We start from the raw sequence: 15777 nt of genomic DNA on the forward strand, positions 1-15777 counted from the left end.
TTTAGTAAAGACAACATTTATTCTTAACTCTAGTGTGTTGTCTCACTCCCTGGGATACAGCGAGCGCTCCCCCTTCGACCATCTGACCTCTGTATAGACGGGTATAGAACTTACGCACAGCCACAACCACCCAATTTCCTTGGTAGATAACTTGGATTGGGTCTCCAGGAATTTCCTGGAGGAGTTGGCATAACAACCCTGATGGCTCTGTTAGGGCCACCCTAGTGCAAGATGCTAAGTCCTGCAGTCATGGGTTTCCTGGCATAACTTCCTCCTAGTACCAGGAACATTCCTGAGCTGGAGTAGCCTTAGAGAGCTGAAGAACTCCCACAAATGTCCCTGGGCGCTCCCCTGCCAGGCCAGAGGCTTTTACCAGCAATGCTCCATCTGGGGGGGGTCACAGCAGTGTTACACCAGTGCTCAGCACCAGTAGTGGTGCTGGGGTCCTGCACGGGTGCATCTCTGAGATACCCCAGTGAAGCAGCCAGTGAGCTCTGAGCGCTCCCCACCCCAACCCGCTCAGGATTGGGCTGTACATGAATGCTGTTAGAGGAGTTAGGTTCAGCACATTCCCACCAAAATGTGGCAATGATATAAGGTCATATATCCATCTTGATGGAGACTACCAAAATTTTTGAAATGGACTGAACCATTATTGTATGAAAACAGGCATCAACATACTCATTTACAGATTTTGGTTTGAGTTCGCATATCAACAGCATCCTGAGACAGACTTATTGGTATTTGAAATTAGTGAGATTTGCTTCTCTCAAATAAGTGTCCTGAATATTTAGTGAAACTAATATTATTCATCTGAATAGCTGACTGACTCAAGACAATAGCATTATTCAGTCAGTCTGATGCAAACCTATAATACAATGAGCATAAAAGTCCAGATAAGATAATGCATTATTATAGCATTTTGAGTTGTTGGTGAGAAACATATTCTCATCCACAGAGGTCCAATACTAAGGGGCAGGGCTATTTTTGGGCAGGAACGCACACGAACGGAGTTCCGGCTGGCTCCCAAGTTGGCCACGCCCAGCAGGAAATCATTAGCATAATAGGCCACACCCAACAGCAGGAACTCATTAGGATTGGCTACATTAGGGGTGTGTGGCCTAACATGCAAAGGAGTTCCTGCTACAAAAAAGCCCTGGGTTTTGACAACAAACAAGGTAAACATAATAACAAGCAAAAGGTGGGTGTGGCTGGATAACCACACTTCTGGTAACATGGGGGTGCGGCCTAATGTGCTAATGAGCTGTGCTGTCAGGGATGTGGCCTAATTTGCTAATGAGTTTCTGCTGTTGGGTGTGGCCTATTATGCTAATGGGTTCCTGCTGGGCTTTTTCTACAAAAAGAGCCCTGCTAAGGGGAATGCACATATGGCACTAGACATGTTTGACACTATCTTGCTGTAGTGTCTAAATATGTAGAAAGAAATCCACTAGCAATAGGTCTTGGGTAGGGCTGGTACATTGCCCAAGGGCATCAAAGATTTGCTTGCAACAGTCATATGGAGCATTTTACTCATGGGGCTTACCTCCAGGAAAGTGTTCCCACGGTGGCAACCACAGTCTCCTAGCCCACCCAGCTCCAATGAGCTGCAGAAACTTTCAAGCAAGCCTGATTGGGGAGTGCATTACTGGTTCTACCCACCCACTCATTCTACTGGCTCTGAGTTGGGCTAGCTGAAAGTGGCACCTCCCCCAACTGCCTCAAAGAACCCGTTCAGCGGAGGTTTGAATGGGAGAGGTGCATCTTCCTGTAGCACAGTCCTGCCACTTAGGGCAGAAAACTGAATTGAGATAACCTTGGTTTGCGGAGAGGATAAATCGGGTTGCAGTTTTTTGGGTAATTCGTAGCTTGGTTTTCACCTTTCACAAAGCTGTTTTGGATCTCTCAAGCTCCACAGATGAAACATCTATAATGTTTCATAAAATATCCTGTGGGCTTCTTTTTAAAAATGGATTTAATTGGGTTTTTGGAGCTTTGTTCTCTGATTGTTGGCACTCAAAGGTCAAGCAGGAAGTTGGGTTTCATTGCAACACATGAATACCTTCAAGGCTGATGGTTAATGCAGCAATTGACCGTGTGGATGCCTATGAAATTAATTATGAAGCTAGAAGTCCCCCCCCCCCCAAGCTGAATGGTTAATTATCCAACACAGCTGCTTTGTAATTCCAGGCACCAAAGCTAACAATTGTTACAGTGCTACTGAAGCAGCTAAAATGTAGCACAGGTCACTGGAACAGGCAATGTAAGTTATTACTAACATGAATATGAAATCAGAGAGGTTTCTTTCATATAGTAAACTGCTCTAGCCTAATTTTGCAGAGTGTATCAATTATCTTCAGTTCAAAAACATACTGATTTCAACAGCTCCAATTCATAATAAATATTGGCCACTATAAAAAGCATCTGCGTGTGTATCTGTGTATGGGAGCTGATCAGCAGACTAACCGTAAGAACCACTTGACAGTATATTATGTTCATTTGGTTTATGCTGCAGTCAGGCTGGATAAATACACAAATACATTATAATATTACATTACTTTTTCACATATTCAGATTATCACTCCATACTTTTTCTTGATGCAACTTGACTGCACAAATCACAGCTAGTGGAAGCTGGAACTTGTAAACCAATGGTTGAATACTGCAAGACACTATTTTATTCATCATATCGTCAACATTTCACAGGATGTTCTGTTTGCAAGCAACTGGATGTTGGTTCAGTATTTGGAGAGGCGGGATGGGGAGGGGGAGAGACATGACTTTTCCATGATCATTTCCCAGGACTTTCAGTTTGATATATATTGAACTGGGACTGCAGGAAGTTGCCATGTCAACAGACCTTTAAATATAATAGAAAAGCAACTCCTTTAATTCAGAGAGCGGAGGCAAGCAATGCAATTATGCCACTTTGTTAATAAAGGAAGGAAGACCAGATCCAGAAATGGAAATTTTATTTCAGCTTTCGACTACCAACACCTTACCACCAAAGCTCCCTCTAAGCTGTGGAGTCTTGTGAGCAAAAATTCTACTTTCTGAGCTACTGGCATTAAAGTTGTGAGTGAGCCATTTGGCTACTGCATTAATTAGTTTGCTCTGGAGCCATCCTTCCTGAGCGAAGGCAAAATTGTGTGAGCTGGAGGCTAAAAAACTGTGAGCTAGCTCACACTAACTCAGCTTAGAGGGAACACTGCTTACCACTGTTATTGATCAGAAAAGAGGAGAAGCTTAATCATACAAGACTGTAACTACACTTGGTGCCAAAAAAAGGGTGGCTTGGCATGTTCAGACAACTGGAGGCAAAGGGTGCATGTGTGGCAAGTTGCAATGATGCCATTTTCACAAATAAATCATTCAGAAACTACACTTACCTTGCTCTCAGTGTTCCATGCATCCCACAGAACAGCAATAATTATTTCTTCATAATTTAAAAAGCAAGCAGTATTTTCGGTTATGAAAGTGATTTTGCATCTGCAAAAACAACAGCACCGAGAGTGGCAACTGGCCAGGTAGCTCCCATTGGTGAAGGCTCACAATTTACCAGCTTGTTTGGATTACACCATCATAATCATACATCATTTGAAATCAGCTGCACTTTAAGTGTCTGTGTTGCTGGGCGGTGCTCAGCATTTATCATGCTGACACATGCTCAGAGCTTACAGGATTGAACTACAGTTCCCAGATGGCAGCACAAAGCAAAGCACTGCACAAAATATCTGCAGTCCAGTTTAGAACATCCAGTTAATACGAACATGCTTGGCTGTAGGAGTCAAAAGGCAAAATGGGCACGGCAGAAATACCAAGGCAAGCTACATAGCTTTCCCCCTTTTCTCAGCAGGATTGATATAACTAAGGGGGGGAAATCTTTTACATGGATGAGGTAACAATTATTCACACTTACATGTACAGGCAATTATGCACCACCACAATATCAGAGAATCCTAGGCCGATTCCGCACTAATGCTTTGCCCCCCTTTCCCCCCGAGTCTAATTGGCCCGATTCTATGTGCGCATTTCCGCATTACGGAAATCTGACCCGGGTTTTGCCTGGGTGTTCATTTCCGCATGTCACCTTGCCCCGAATCTAGAGCTCCCTCCCCTCTCTTCTCCCTCTGATTTTTTTTAATGGAGGCGGGGTTGCGCTGTAACGCACCGCCCACTGAAACACCGATTGGTCCCTTTAATTTCTGACCCTCGATGCCCGTGAAAAGCATCCATTGATGCAGCCGGGGGGGGGGCGGATGGGAAGTCAATATATGAACATGAAAAAGAATGCTTAAACCTTTACACAAATGGCAAATTCCAAACAGAAATGAGAAAACAGCATACGGACATGTAAAAGGATATTTAAACGCCAGTCGACGATGGCCCATTGTTGCGTCCAGTAAACGATGGGCGATTATTGCATTGCAACGCAATGCTGGAGGGGGAAAAGCACACACGCACCAAGGAGGGGGGGGGATGCAGTTGGGAAGTGGGAGAGGGGGCAGATAGGAAGACAGTATATGAACATGAAAAAGAATACTTAAACCTCTACACATAGTGAATTGCCAAACAGAAATGAGAAAACAGCATTCGGACATGTAAAAGGATATTTACATGCTGGTCGACGATGGCCCATTGTTGCATTGCAATGCAACACGGGGAGGGAAATAAAAAAAAAATCCTGCACACACCAAAGGGGGGGTTTGCAGGCAGGCGGGAAGGAGGGGGGGAGGGGGAGAGAGAAGCAGGAGGGCGTTGAAGAGGTGTTGATAGGCGGGAATGGGAGTGAAGGGGAGGGAAAGAAGCAAAGGGGCGTTAAAGGGGCAGAGAGGGAACAGCCGCGAATTGCAAGTTGCCCACTGGTATGCCCCGACTTCAACATCACAGCAAAACAAAAGAACCTGAAAATAGCAGAGACGGAAAATCCGGGGGGAAAAGCCATTACATTCGGGTCAATTGCTGATCCGGACTAACATGTGGGGAACTGATCAATTTCCGCTGATATTATCGGGGGGTGACACTGGAGCAAGTGGTTGTGCAGAATCGGCCCTAGTGTTTTCTTCTACACACTGAAGACAGAGAGCTAGGAAAACAGTTGCATCCATAAAGCCCTTCTTTCTGTCATTCAATAAGGATTCCATTTGAAACAGTTCACAGCTCTGTCTCACATTCGTTTCCTTGTTAGAGATTTAAATAATTTGACTGAACATAAGGGAACATTATGTCTAAAATAATATCACAGCATGGCTCTAGAATTTCAGGTGATGTCTTTAAAACAGCCCTGGTCTTTGGTATGTTTCCACAATAAAAATAAATAAAGGAAACCCTACCACTGATTCTCTCATCTTCTCAGGAAGTGGATCATTTTGTGAATCTTCCAAATGTTGATGTAGAAAGTGAGGAAAATATTTACCCCGAATAAGAGACCTAGTTAACAAAAAACAAAACAGCATTTTTAATGTTACAGCTTGTTAGTTACCTATTTCTCATTCTCTTCAGAGGAAAGCATTTTAAGTATGAGATCCCAGTTTTTCGGATACATATGGATAACCGAGTAAAATCTTTTAAGACAGCATCTGAAGACTGCAAAATCTCTGTTTTTTACATTGTAAATAAATATTTACTTAGGGAAAAAACTGGCTTTGAATATTCTGTATAACAGTCACACTTTCAAAAATAAATCGTCACAAATTTCAGTTGTGATTAAACAGCTTCTCTGCCTCTGCCCTCCAACCAGCATGGAGGGACCTTCTTCTACCACATGATGGTGCTCAAGCAGAAGAAAAACAGTTGGTTTTTATACCTTGGTACCAAGGTAGAGACCTTGAGGAGTCTCAAAGCGGCTTAAAGTCACCTTCCCTTCCTCTCCCCACAACAGGCACCTTGTGAGGTAGGTGGGGCTGAGAGAGCTCGGAAAGAACTGTGAGTGGCCCAAGATCACCCATCAGGCTTCATGTGGCAGAGGAGAGGGGACTCAAACCCAGTTCTCCAGATACCAGAGCTGGATAGACTTCTTTGTCTAGCCTTCTTGTTCTCCTTTGTTACTATTTAGCTCTGGTGGCCAGTGAGTGCTTCCATGTCACCTGTCCATCTGTCACATGTCATCTGTCCTCAAAGGGTGGCAGACACCAGCCCTGGCAAAGCAAAGCCAAAGCTTCAGTAGACCTAACATGTACCATCACAGCACAGAGTCTGAGTAAATATATATTCACAAATATGAAGTCAATCTGTATCATGAGGTCTCTGGATTCCCAGCGTGACCTTCTCTTTGCACCCACTACCCCATCAATATCTTATTTTTCATATGTTTGTTGCATATACGACAGAAAATCAAGTTACAGCAACTCAGGTGTTGAAATTACACTCAGATTAAGAGCCTGTCTTCTTTCAAGCAGCTATGTTTTAAAGGTTAGAAACGGCTACATTAGCAGAAAATGTATTAATCTCAAATGTAGCTTCTTTTTTGTCTTCCTTTCACTACTCCTTAATTTAGTTCAAAGGAATGTTTTTTGGGGAAAGGATTATGTACTTTAATCATGGTTATTCCATGAATATTTGATGCATTTTAAACACAAAAATAAGTGTTTTAATCCCAAGGAAGATATTTAACAGCAATTTGAACTGCAGAGATGTGATTAAAGGTATTAGGAGAGATTAGAAACTATAAAAAGCAACTAAGGGATGATTTCAAGGACACGGAAATGATTCATTTGAAGCAAAAGGCAAGGGATCCTTTCTATAAACAAGGAATTAATAAAAAGAGATTTGTTTGTTTTTAAAGAGGAAAGCATGTATCCACTTTTTGACATTTTAAATAATGGCATTTCATTTCTGTGTCTTCTACTCTGAAAACTCCTGTGACCTATAAAGATCAGAAAGTCCCAGCACATCTCTACATTAGTTTGTATATATGTGTTTATAAATGCACTCCTATATTTCAGCGCTTTTATTTATTTATTTATTATTAAATTTATACCCCACCCTCCCCAGAGCGGGCTCAGGGCAGCTAAGAGAAGAGGCACATATGCCTAGGTTAAAACAGTTAAAAACAGAAAAAAACATCTTAACACAATAAAGTGCGAGTGCTCTGGTTGTCACAAATCCATTAATCACAAGATGGCGTTCTGGAAGGATAGACCCAGAACAACAAGAGTTCCACACAGCACTGCCATCAGCTCTTCATCTCAGGGCCATCTCATCCCCCCCCCCCCCCCCATGCCTGCTCCAGTAGATAATAGTGGTGCGGTGATGGTATAATAGTGGAACAGTGAAGGTATAATGGTGGTGGTGGCTCCTACTCAAAAACCGGCGGAATAGCTCCGTCTTGCAGGCCCTGTGGGACTGCGCAAGGTCCCACAGGGCCAGAGTCTCTTCCGGGAGCTCATTCCACCAGATAGGAGCCGCCACCGAAAAGGCCCTGGCCCTGGTTGCAGCCAGTTTAACATCTTTGGGGCCTGGAATTACCAGGAGGTGCTGAGTCCCCGACCATAGTGCCCTTGGGGGAACATATGGGGAAAGGCGGTCCCTCAGGTATGCCGGTCCCTGACCATGGAGGGCTTTAAAGTTAGAACCAGCACTCTGAAGCGAACCCGGTACGCTATTGGCAGTCAGTGCAGCGCTTTCAGCGCAGGTTTGATATGGTCCCGTCTAGAGAGACCCATCAATAGCCTGGCTGCAGCATTCTGCACTAGCTGCAGCTTCCGGATTTGTGACAAAGGCAGCCCCATGTAGAGAGCGTTACAGTAGTCTAACCTCGAGGTGACCATCGCATGGATCGCTGTAGCCAGGTCATCGAGGTCAAGGAAGGGAACCAACTGCCGAGCCAGCCGAAGGTGGTAATGGATTTTTGAGGAATGGATAGCCAGATTGCAGTTCTAAGTACATTTACATGGAAGAAAACTTCTATATTCCCTACTGAGAAATTCTCCTGTACAACCTTTCTTACATACATTTAAGAACTGACATTCTGGTTCTGGCCAAAAGGCAACATAGATCAATTACTTCCAAGCCATAAGTATGTATTCTCAGGGTACCCAGTCCTACTGATTTTACTTGTCAAGAAACACTTTTGTGTAGCAGCCAGGAATGTTTGCACTAGATAATAAGCCAACAAGACTGATCCAAATCACATGTATTCTTTAATATAATTAAACCAAATGAAATAATTTCTGACATTTTATACAATGAAACTGTTTCTGGAAACTTGATGCCTGGTTTCAATTCCCCAGACAGTGGAAGGGTCAGTGAGAGAACACTAGATACATGCCTGACAGGGACATCTTCAACCAGAACAGTTCATAGATGTTCTCACCAAACAGGATCGTCCCCATTAGCATTTCTGCACACATCATCTTCCCTCAGTTTGGTGCAGTGGTTAGGAGCCAGTTTGGTGTAGTGGTTAGGAGTGTGAACTCTAATATGGGAAAACCGGGTTTGATTCCCCACTCCTCCACATGCAGCTGCCGGTGTGACCTTGGGTTAGTCACAAGTTCTCTCAGAGCTGTTCTGGAAAGGGCAGTTCTCGAGAGAGCTCTCTCAGTCCCACCTACCTCACAGGGTGTCTGTTGTGGGGAGGGTACGGGAAAGGGATTGTAAGCCATTCTGAGCGAAGGGTGGGGTATAAATCCCATCTCCTCCTCCTCCTCACCACAAATCAATGCACTGTCTCAGTGGCTTTGAGAGGGTTTTCCGTGAGCATGGGTCCTGTTTGCATGAGAATCAACTGGGACTGTATCTGATGAGCTCACAGCAAATACTTTGCTTGTAGCTATTGGTAGAACCAGACTAGGGGCAGACCCAGGTTGCACTTGTACATGAGTGCACACATGTGCGCGAGCATGCACACACACAGAGAGAGTGATAAGCAGAGCATCTACCAAAATGCTTTGCTTAATGCTGGAGGGCATCTAAGTGGAGTTAAATCCTGCACAGGGGTCATTTCGTAGAAAAAGAGGTGCAGGAGCTCATTTGCATAACTCATTAGCATAACGTATTTGCATATGCCACACCCCTGACATCACCGGACGTGTGTCAGAAGGCAACACCCACTACTCAGGCTCCACTGGACTGTTTTGGATTGCTAGCTATTGGGGGGGGGGAACGTGCAGATCTGTCCTCTCAGAGGAGGGAGAGCTTGTACCTGAATAAAACTTGGTCTTAAAGGTGCCACTGGACTGTTTTGGACCGGGGGGGGGGCTCTGCAGCTTACCCGGCTGCTTCTTGCTCTGACTGAGGGCTGCTGGGAGCAGGGGGTGGGGCTTGTTGCATGTGCCCGCCCCCTGGGCTCCTTACTGCCGGAGCTCCGCTCCTGTGCGCTCCTGCAGGAAATGACCCCTGATCCTGCACATTTCTGTGGTGCTAGAAACATTTTCTCTCCAACCAGACTTCATTATGAAAAGAGAGTTGTGTTGGGAGAAAACTGCTTCAAGCACCAGAGCACATTGTGGCAAGTAGTGGGAACAAGCAAGATTTAGCCTGCCCTCACCCACACATTTTATTTTTATTTTTTTAAAAAACAGATATCATTCCCCTTCTTGTGTATAAGGATCTTGGGGGAAAACAAGGAAAACTCACAGCAAGTCAACCTTCTTATATATGCTGTACATGTAAGTCGATGGGCTCAGAAGGGTGTAACTGGCCCTTTTCACATTACCATTCTATTCCGATGGTATCCATCAGTGGTCTGGTCCCGAGTAAAGTGATACAGAGACGGGGCTTCCATTAAGGAGCTATCCCTGAAGCAATCTGGCCATTTCAAACAGTGCTACTTTCTTTCCCCTCTCCTTTTCACCCCACTCTCGCACAATCTTTCTCTGACTTTTTTTAAAAAAAGGTTCTAGTGTGAGCGCTGAAATGCTAAACAAATATAGCAAGTCAGTGTAATAGCGGCACCATAGAGATGCCTTGACTCGCAGGCTCATTTACAATCCTCCCTCCCCAAGCCCTGCTCCTGACTATGTAAACAGATATCTCTCTCCTCCTGTACTCACACTTTCTGGCAGAATAAATAAATTCTTTGCATAGCTCAGCTGTGATCAGGAGGAGGGAGGGCAGACTGCTTTACACTGCTTCCTAGAAGCTGCAGAGAGCTGGCTTGCCAATCCTCAGAACTCAGGCAGGGAGCCCTTTGCTTCAGCTGGCTTGCAAAGGGATTTTGGTTTTGTTGTCATTTGGAAATGTGAGTGCAGCAGGAGAGAGAGATCAGTTTACATTGCCAGGAGCAGGGCTTGGGGAGGGAGGACTGCAAAGGAGCCTGAGAGTCAAGGTACCTCTGTGGTGGCTACTAAAAGGGGTGTTCGTAGCAGTTCCTGAAACAGAATAGATAGGCTGCTGAAAAGGGCCAATGTTTAGGAATGGGCTATAAAAAGTTATAAAACTGGGACCCTTTTTTCATTCTGCCTGGAACTTGGTCTGGATGATTCCTTTGGTGAGAGACTGTGAGGATTTTACCCCAGATGAGTTTAAAACAGAAATATCACAGGGAGAAACCTATTTTCTATTGAACCAAATGGACATGAATAAAGAATGGGGGGAGGAGAATCTAGATCAGTGTAATAATTGTAAATAAAGAAAACATATACTTGAAAACATTAAAGAACAAGCTGAACTGAAAGCAACTTGAACATCAATAACAGCAGATAAACGGCACAGTGTGTTTGTCATTATACATGTTCTTGTCAAGAAACCCTTTCCAAGCCTCTAAAGAGCCCCCAAAGTTTATTACAAACTTCTGTGAACTATTCTTTCCTTGGCAATGGCCAGCTAGATGCCCTTGGAAAGGTCACTGAGGGCATAAGTATCCCCTGCTATTATCCAAATAGCAAGGTTTCATTCTCAATGTGGCCCCATCTGTGAAAAATCCAGAGACTGGAGCCACAAACAGATAAGACAGAACTTTTTACAAACACAAGAAAAGCTCCAGGATTGTAGAAATATCTGAAATCTTTTTTTAAAAAACCGGGGGGCTTAACCTCCCCAATAACAGAAGCAGGGGTGCAGGAGAAGCTGGCCCCGAGATCTGTGTGCAGCAGGGAGGCAAGAGAGGATCAGCTGGGACAGTGGGAGCTGAGAGCTCGGCACCCCCTTGGCTGAGGCCAAGCTGCAAGAGGAGCCAGCCCCAGCTGAGGCCCGGGCTGATCTTGGCCTAGAATCATAGAGTTGGAAGGGGCCATACACACCATCTAGTCCAACCCCCTGCCAAATGCAGGACCAGCCAAGGGCTCACTCGTCTTACAGCTTGGTTTAAACTGAGCTGTAAGAGGAGCCCACCAGCCATTTGGTACAGCTGAATATACCCCAATAAAAGCAACCCCCCCCCCCAAAAAAAAAACCCTGGCTTTACTTGGGCTCAGCTATACCAGCTATATGCATGCCCCTAGTTTCCAGTCTGTCCCACATACAGCAAAGATGTGATGTTTCCCATATGAAGTGCATACTAGCTGAAGTGTGGACTGTGAAGTATGGAGCTACCTTGAGTACTAGCTTGAACCTGACTTACTACCTGACTTACAACAGCAAAGGCCAAAACATCTCATTCATATTATTTTACAAAAGCATCAATACAAGTCTTGCTGCTAAAGAAATGGAGGGAAAATCTGGTTACTTACACTAAAACAGATGGGTCACTGCTTTGCCTACTAAGATGATAAGAAAGTCCAACTAAAAGACCACAGAAAGCAGAAAACAATGCAGGAATATGTTGAGCATCCCATGGATCCTGCAGAAATAGAGGGGAAACAAAGAATACTTCAGAAAGAAACTAATCACTGTATCTGTGCTCATAAATTTACAGGTCAACTGTTACTCCACAATTTGAAAGGATTAAGATGAATCTCAGCCTATTAAATGTGGAAGAAATTGTGATGTTACACACATAGAATGTAATTATACAAGCCAAAAGAAACTGTATGACAACCAAATGGCTCCTGATTTTTCTTAAACCTGAAGACACTAGACTCAGAGGCAAAATGAAAAAATAATAATTTAAAATCAATTAGTTTCATTTCCCCTTCAATGGAACAACATAGAGAATTTCAAATACAACATATGAAAGAGCAAAATAATCAGTGCCAGTATCTCCCCTCTCCCTACTTAACATAAATGTTGCCTTGTTGATCCCAAAGAACAAGAAATACTAAAAAATACAGGATGATAAATTGCCCCGTAAATGTAACCCTCAAGACTGTCCTGTTGAGTATTATGCACAACAATACTATATTTGGGTGCAACCTATAGAAATAAATGGCACTATTTCTACTTATTTTAATAAAGATGAATTGCAGCCTTGAGCTGTATAGACTCTGTGAAACTTTTAATGGCCCTTTGTATGAAATAGTGAAGAACAGCACAGGAAATGTTCAGGTCTCATGTGTGCTGCATGAAAGTCCAGTGAACAGAATGCTGGTCTGGAGGAACCAGGTTCAAGTCCCTGCTCAGGGCCGAACAAAATGTGACATCAGAAGGTCTGTGAATAGACCTCTCCCCCCCACCCCCAAGTTTAACAGCAACCATAAGAGGCCCAGCCTGGGATTTGAAGGCGTTGACACACACCCCCAACATGCACCCATACATCATTTCCCCACAAGCAAGGAAAATGAGAATGCGGAAAAGTCCCTAGCCCGGTCCTCTAATAATTCTTTGAATTAAACTCCATTAAAATTTATCTTAGGCCAACTGATTTCCAGCCTATTATGTGACAGGCCCAGTTCACAACTGGCAAACAATGGTGTGGCTGATGATTACAGTGTAATCATGTGAGAAGTTGCTGGCATGAACTGACTTCCACATAGTGCTGGCTGTTTCTAAAATACCCTGACAACACTAGAAATAAAATGAGTGCTGTGTAGGGTGCTGCATTTCAGCAAACAATTATAGCCACTTTTGCCACATACAAACTAGATTCAACGATGCCAGCATCAAGAGGTTCTGCACTGCCCAGGCAGTGATGTCATCTTTGTTTTTTTCTTGTACTAATTATAATATGAAATCCAAGGATTTATCTAGTGACGCTTTACTAATTTATTTGTAGACTCAAAACAAGACTCTCTGTACATATTCAAAACCATCTCCCCAAGGCAACAAATGAAAAGAAAGCAGAACACATTTATTTTGACAGCTACTTGGTTTTCAACACCTTATCACTCATTTGATAAAGAACAACAAAACTTGATAGCTGTTTTCCAAAATTCATCTCTCAAATATCTGTAGGAAAGACCCAAGGGCATCCCATTTAGAACAGCTATAAACCACTCTGTAAAACTCTTATCACATAATTTGAATCATTTTTATACACTGAGATAGTAGTTATTTTGTGAAAGGTAATTAATGTATTATAGGATTATTTTAAATATGCATCTGTAGAGTGGATATCGAGTCTGCTAAAATCTAGCTGCTTGAAGACTATCTTTAAATTCTACACTTTGCCACTAAAGCATTTAATTAAGATAAATGAGTCAAAATTATGAGCGTACAGATTAAGTTAGTGCTACCAAAAAGCAGGTATCCCAAAGCACTTCATGCCTCATTAATAAGATTGATGAGCATGGGAATATACTTTAAACTATGCCAACTTCTTGTGGTTAAGACAGCCTGGAATAGTAACTAGTTATGACAACCTGTGGATCACTTTTGTGAGGAGATACTTTTGTACTCATGAGCAGGGGTCATTTAGTAGAAAAAGAGCTGTAGGAGATCATTAGCATATCTAATAGGCTATTAACATAATAGCTCATTAGCATATGCCACACACCCTGAAATCACCGGAAGTGATGCCAGAAGGGGAAGCAAAAGTGGGGGGGAGGCATCTTCGAAAGCCTCCCCTTCCCTTCCCCAGCTGGCCTGTCAAGGTGGGCTGGGGGGGGAAGCAAAGAGAGAAGGAGTTTAAAGTTTAAACCCCTTCTCTCTAGAGTCATCTTTCCATTATATTCTATGGGGCCATGTGGTGGCGCGACTCCAGAGAGAAGGGGTTTAAACTTTAAACCCCTTCTCTCTTCGCTCCCCCCCCAGCCCGCCTTGGCAGGCCGGCTGGGGAAGGGAAGGGGAGGCTTTTGAAGGCTCCTAGAGGGGCCCCCTGCCCTCTCCACAGACGAAACTCTGAAGTCATGCAGCAGCAGCAGCGCGATGTTTCCATTATATACTATGGGGCCATAGAATATAATGGAAAGACGCGACTCTAGAAAAAAGGAGCGCAGAAGCGGGGCTGTGAGGGCGGCGCTCCAGCTCCAAATGACCCCTGCTCATGAGGATATTTTTGTTGTTGTTGCCATTTTTAGATAATTCACTTGTCAGTTATAGTGCTACCAAATGTATCCTCAAGCATCAGATAATGGGACAGTATAGCAGGGGAAGCCAGCAGCAGATTAAGCAGACACACTCAATGATGAGTGGAGTAATGGACCAAGAGCAGCCATGCCAGAAGGATGTGCTAGAGTTTGTTGGGTAACATCAGTGTTTCTGCATAATCCTTGATGGCAGCATGACGTAGGAAACACAAGAGTGTCATGAATAAATCTATCATTTTCATAAGGCATAAAGGCTAAAGGACAGCCTGGCAAAAAAGTAGAAGATCCCATAACGTATAAGGTGGATAGTCCACACCTTCTGGCAAGCCCCTGCAAGTAAAATGACAGCTGCCTTTCTTCTGGATTCACTGCTCAGTACAGGGCTAAGATTCTGAACAAACCTGAATCTCCACATCCTGCCCACTCTTCTAGAACAAACCACAGAGTGGTGGCCAGTTTCAACATATCATCTTATGGAGACTGTTGTAAATTGTGTGCTACTGTACTTGAAAGGAAGCTCCAAACTGAATTGCTTATCTCCACCAAAGGTTATTTGCAACAATGTAGAGATAGAATAAGCCACAAACCCGTGGTGAGCTTAGTGAATTCATTTCACAAATGCATTCCCCCTTTTTATGTGTTTCACAAGTGAAACAGAATAGTAAAAAAAGAATAGCTCACATGAATGTCATCTTGAAACTCTTAGCCTATAAAATAGTTAATAAACCATTGTCTGCAAGGTTCATAAAGTCAACTGCTGAACCTTACTATATTTGTTCCTTAGGTAACACACTCAGCCCATTGCTAGGGACCTTCCCTGTACTCTGTAAAGACCAACAAGTTAAAATTCCCTGTACTCTGTAAAGACCAACAAGTTAAAATTCAATACATGGATAAGAACAAAAGGAAGGTAGGGAGAGGAAGATCAGAATAAACCATGGAAGAATGTGTTTACTTTAGTTGTATGTCTTTAGGATAGACTTCACACCTCCACATTCTGTCAGGTCAGGTGTTCCTCGACTGGGAGACTTTCCCCTAAGATCAGTATTAGGAAAGGGGTAAAGCAGGGGTGCATTTTAGCCCCCCATCTGTTTAACCATTTTCTAAATGACCTTGCCCCTTTTTTGTCATCAGTAGACGGTCATAGCCCTAGACTTGGTTCCTCTCTTATTCCCTTGTTATTATATGCAGATGACACGGTTCTTTTGTCTACTTCTCGTGTTGGATTAAACCGTTTACTGAACCGTTGCCATGAATATTGCGTGATTAACAGATTGGAGTTGAATTATGAAAAATCAAAGGTATTAGTCGTTCCCTATCCCCGAAAATCTCATAAGTGGATTATTAATGGCAACAAACTTGAACAGGTTAAGCACTTCAAATATCTGGGCATTTATTTCCAATCCAATGCTACTTGGTCCTACCATCGTAAAATGGCTATTAATGTAGCTAAAGTTAGTGCTGCAGCAATTTCTCGCTTCTATTTTTCTGCTCG

General features: G+C 43.5%; 1 protein-coding gene across 1 annotated transcript in view; it reads right to left on the reverse strand.

The window, feature by feature from the left end:
• PCNX2 (pecanex homolog 2 (Drosophila)) overlaps nt 1-15777 on the reverse strand; it is a gene marked incomplete at its 5' end in the record, with an annotated part of 155245 nt that overhangs the window by 109015 nt on the left and 30453 nt on the right. Inside the window, 2 exons of the mRNA XM_015427313.1 lie at nt 5334-5430; nt 11610-11719. Coding sequence (XP_015282799.1) covers nt 5334-5430; nt 11610-11719 — 207 coding nt within the window. The remainder of the gene's footprint in view (nt 1-5333; nt 5431-11609; nt 11720-15777) is intronic.

The sequence above is a fragment of the Gekko japonicus genome, unplaced genomic scaffold (genome assembly GCF_001447785.1).
Source record: "Gekko japonicus isolate JY-2015 unplaced genomic scaffold, Gekko_japonicus_V1.1 scaffold1624, whole genome shotgun sequence".
NCBI lineage: Eukaryota > Metazoa > Chordata > Lepidosauria > Squamata > Gekkonidae > Gekko > Gekko japonicus.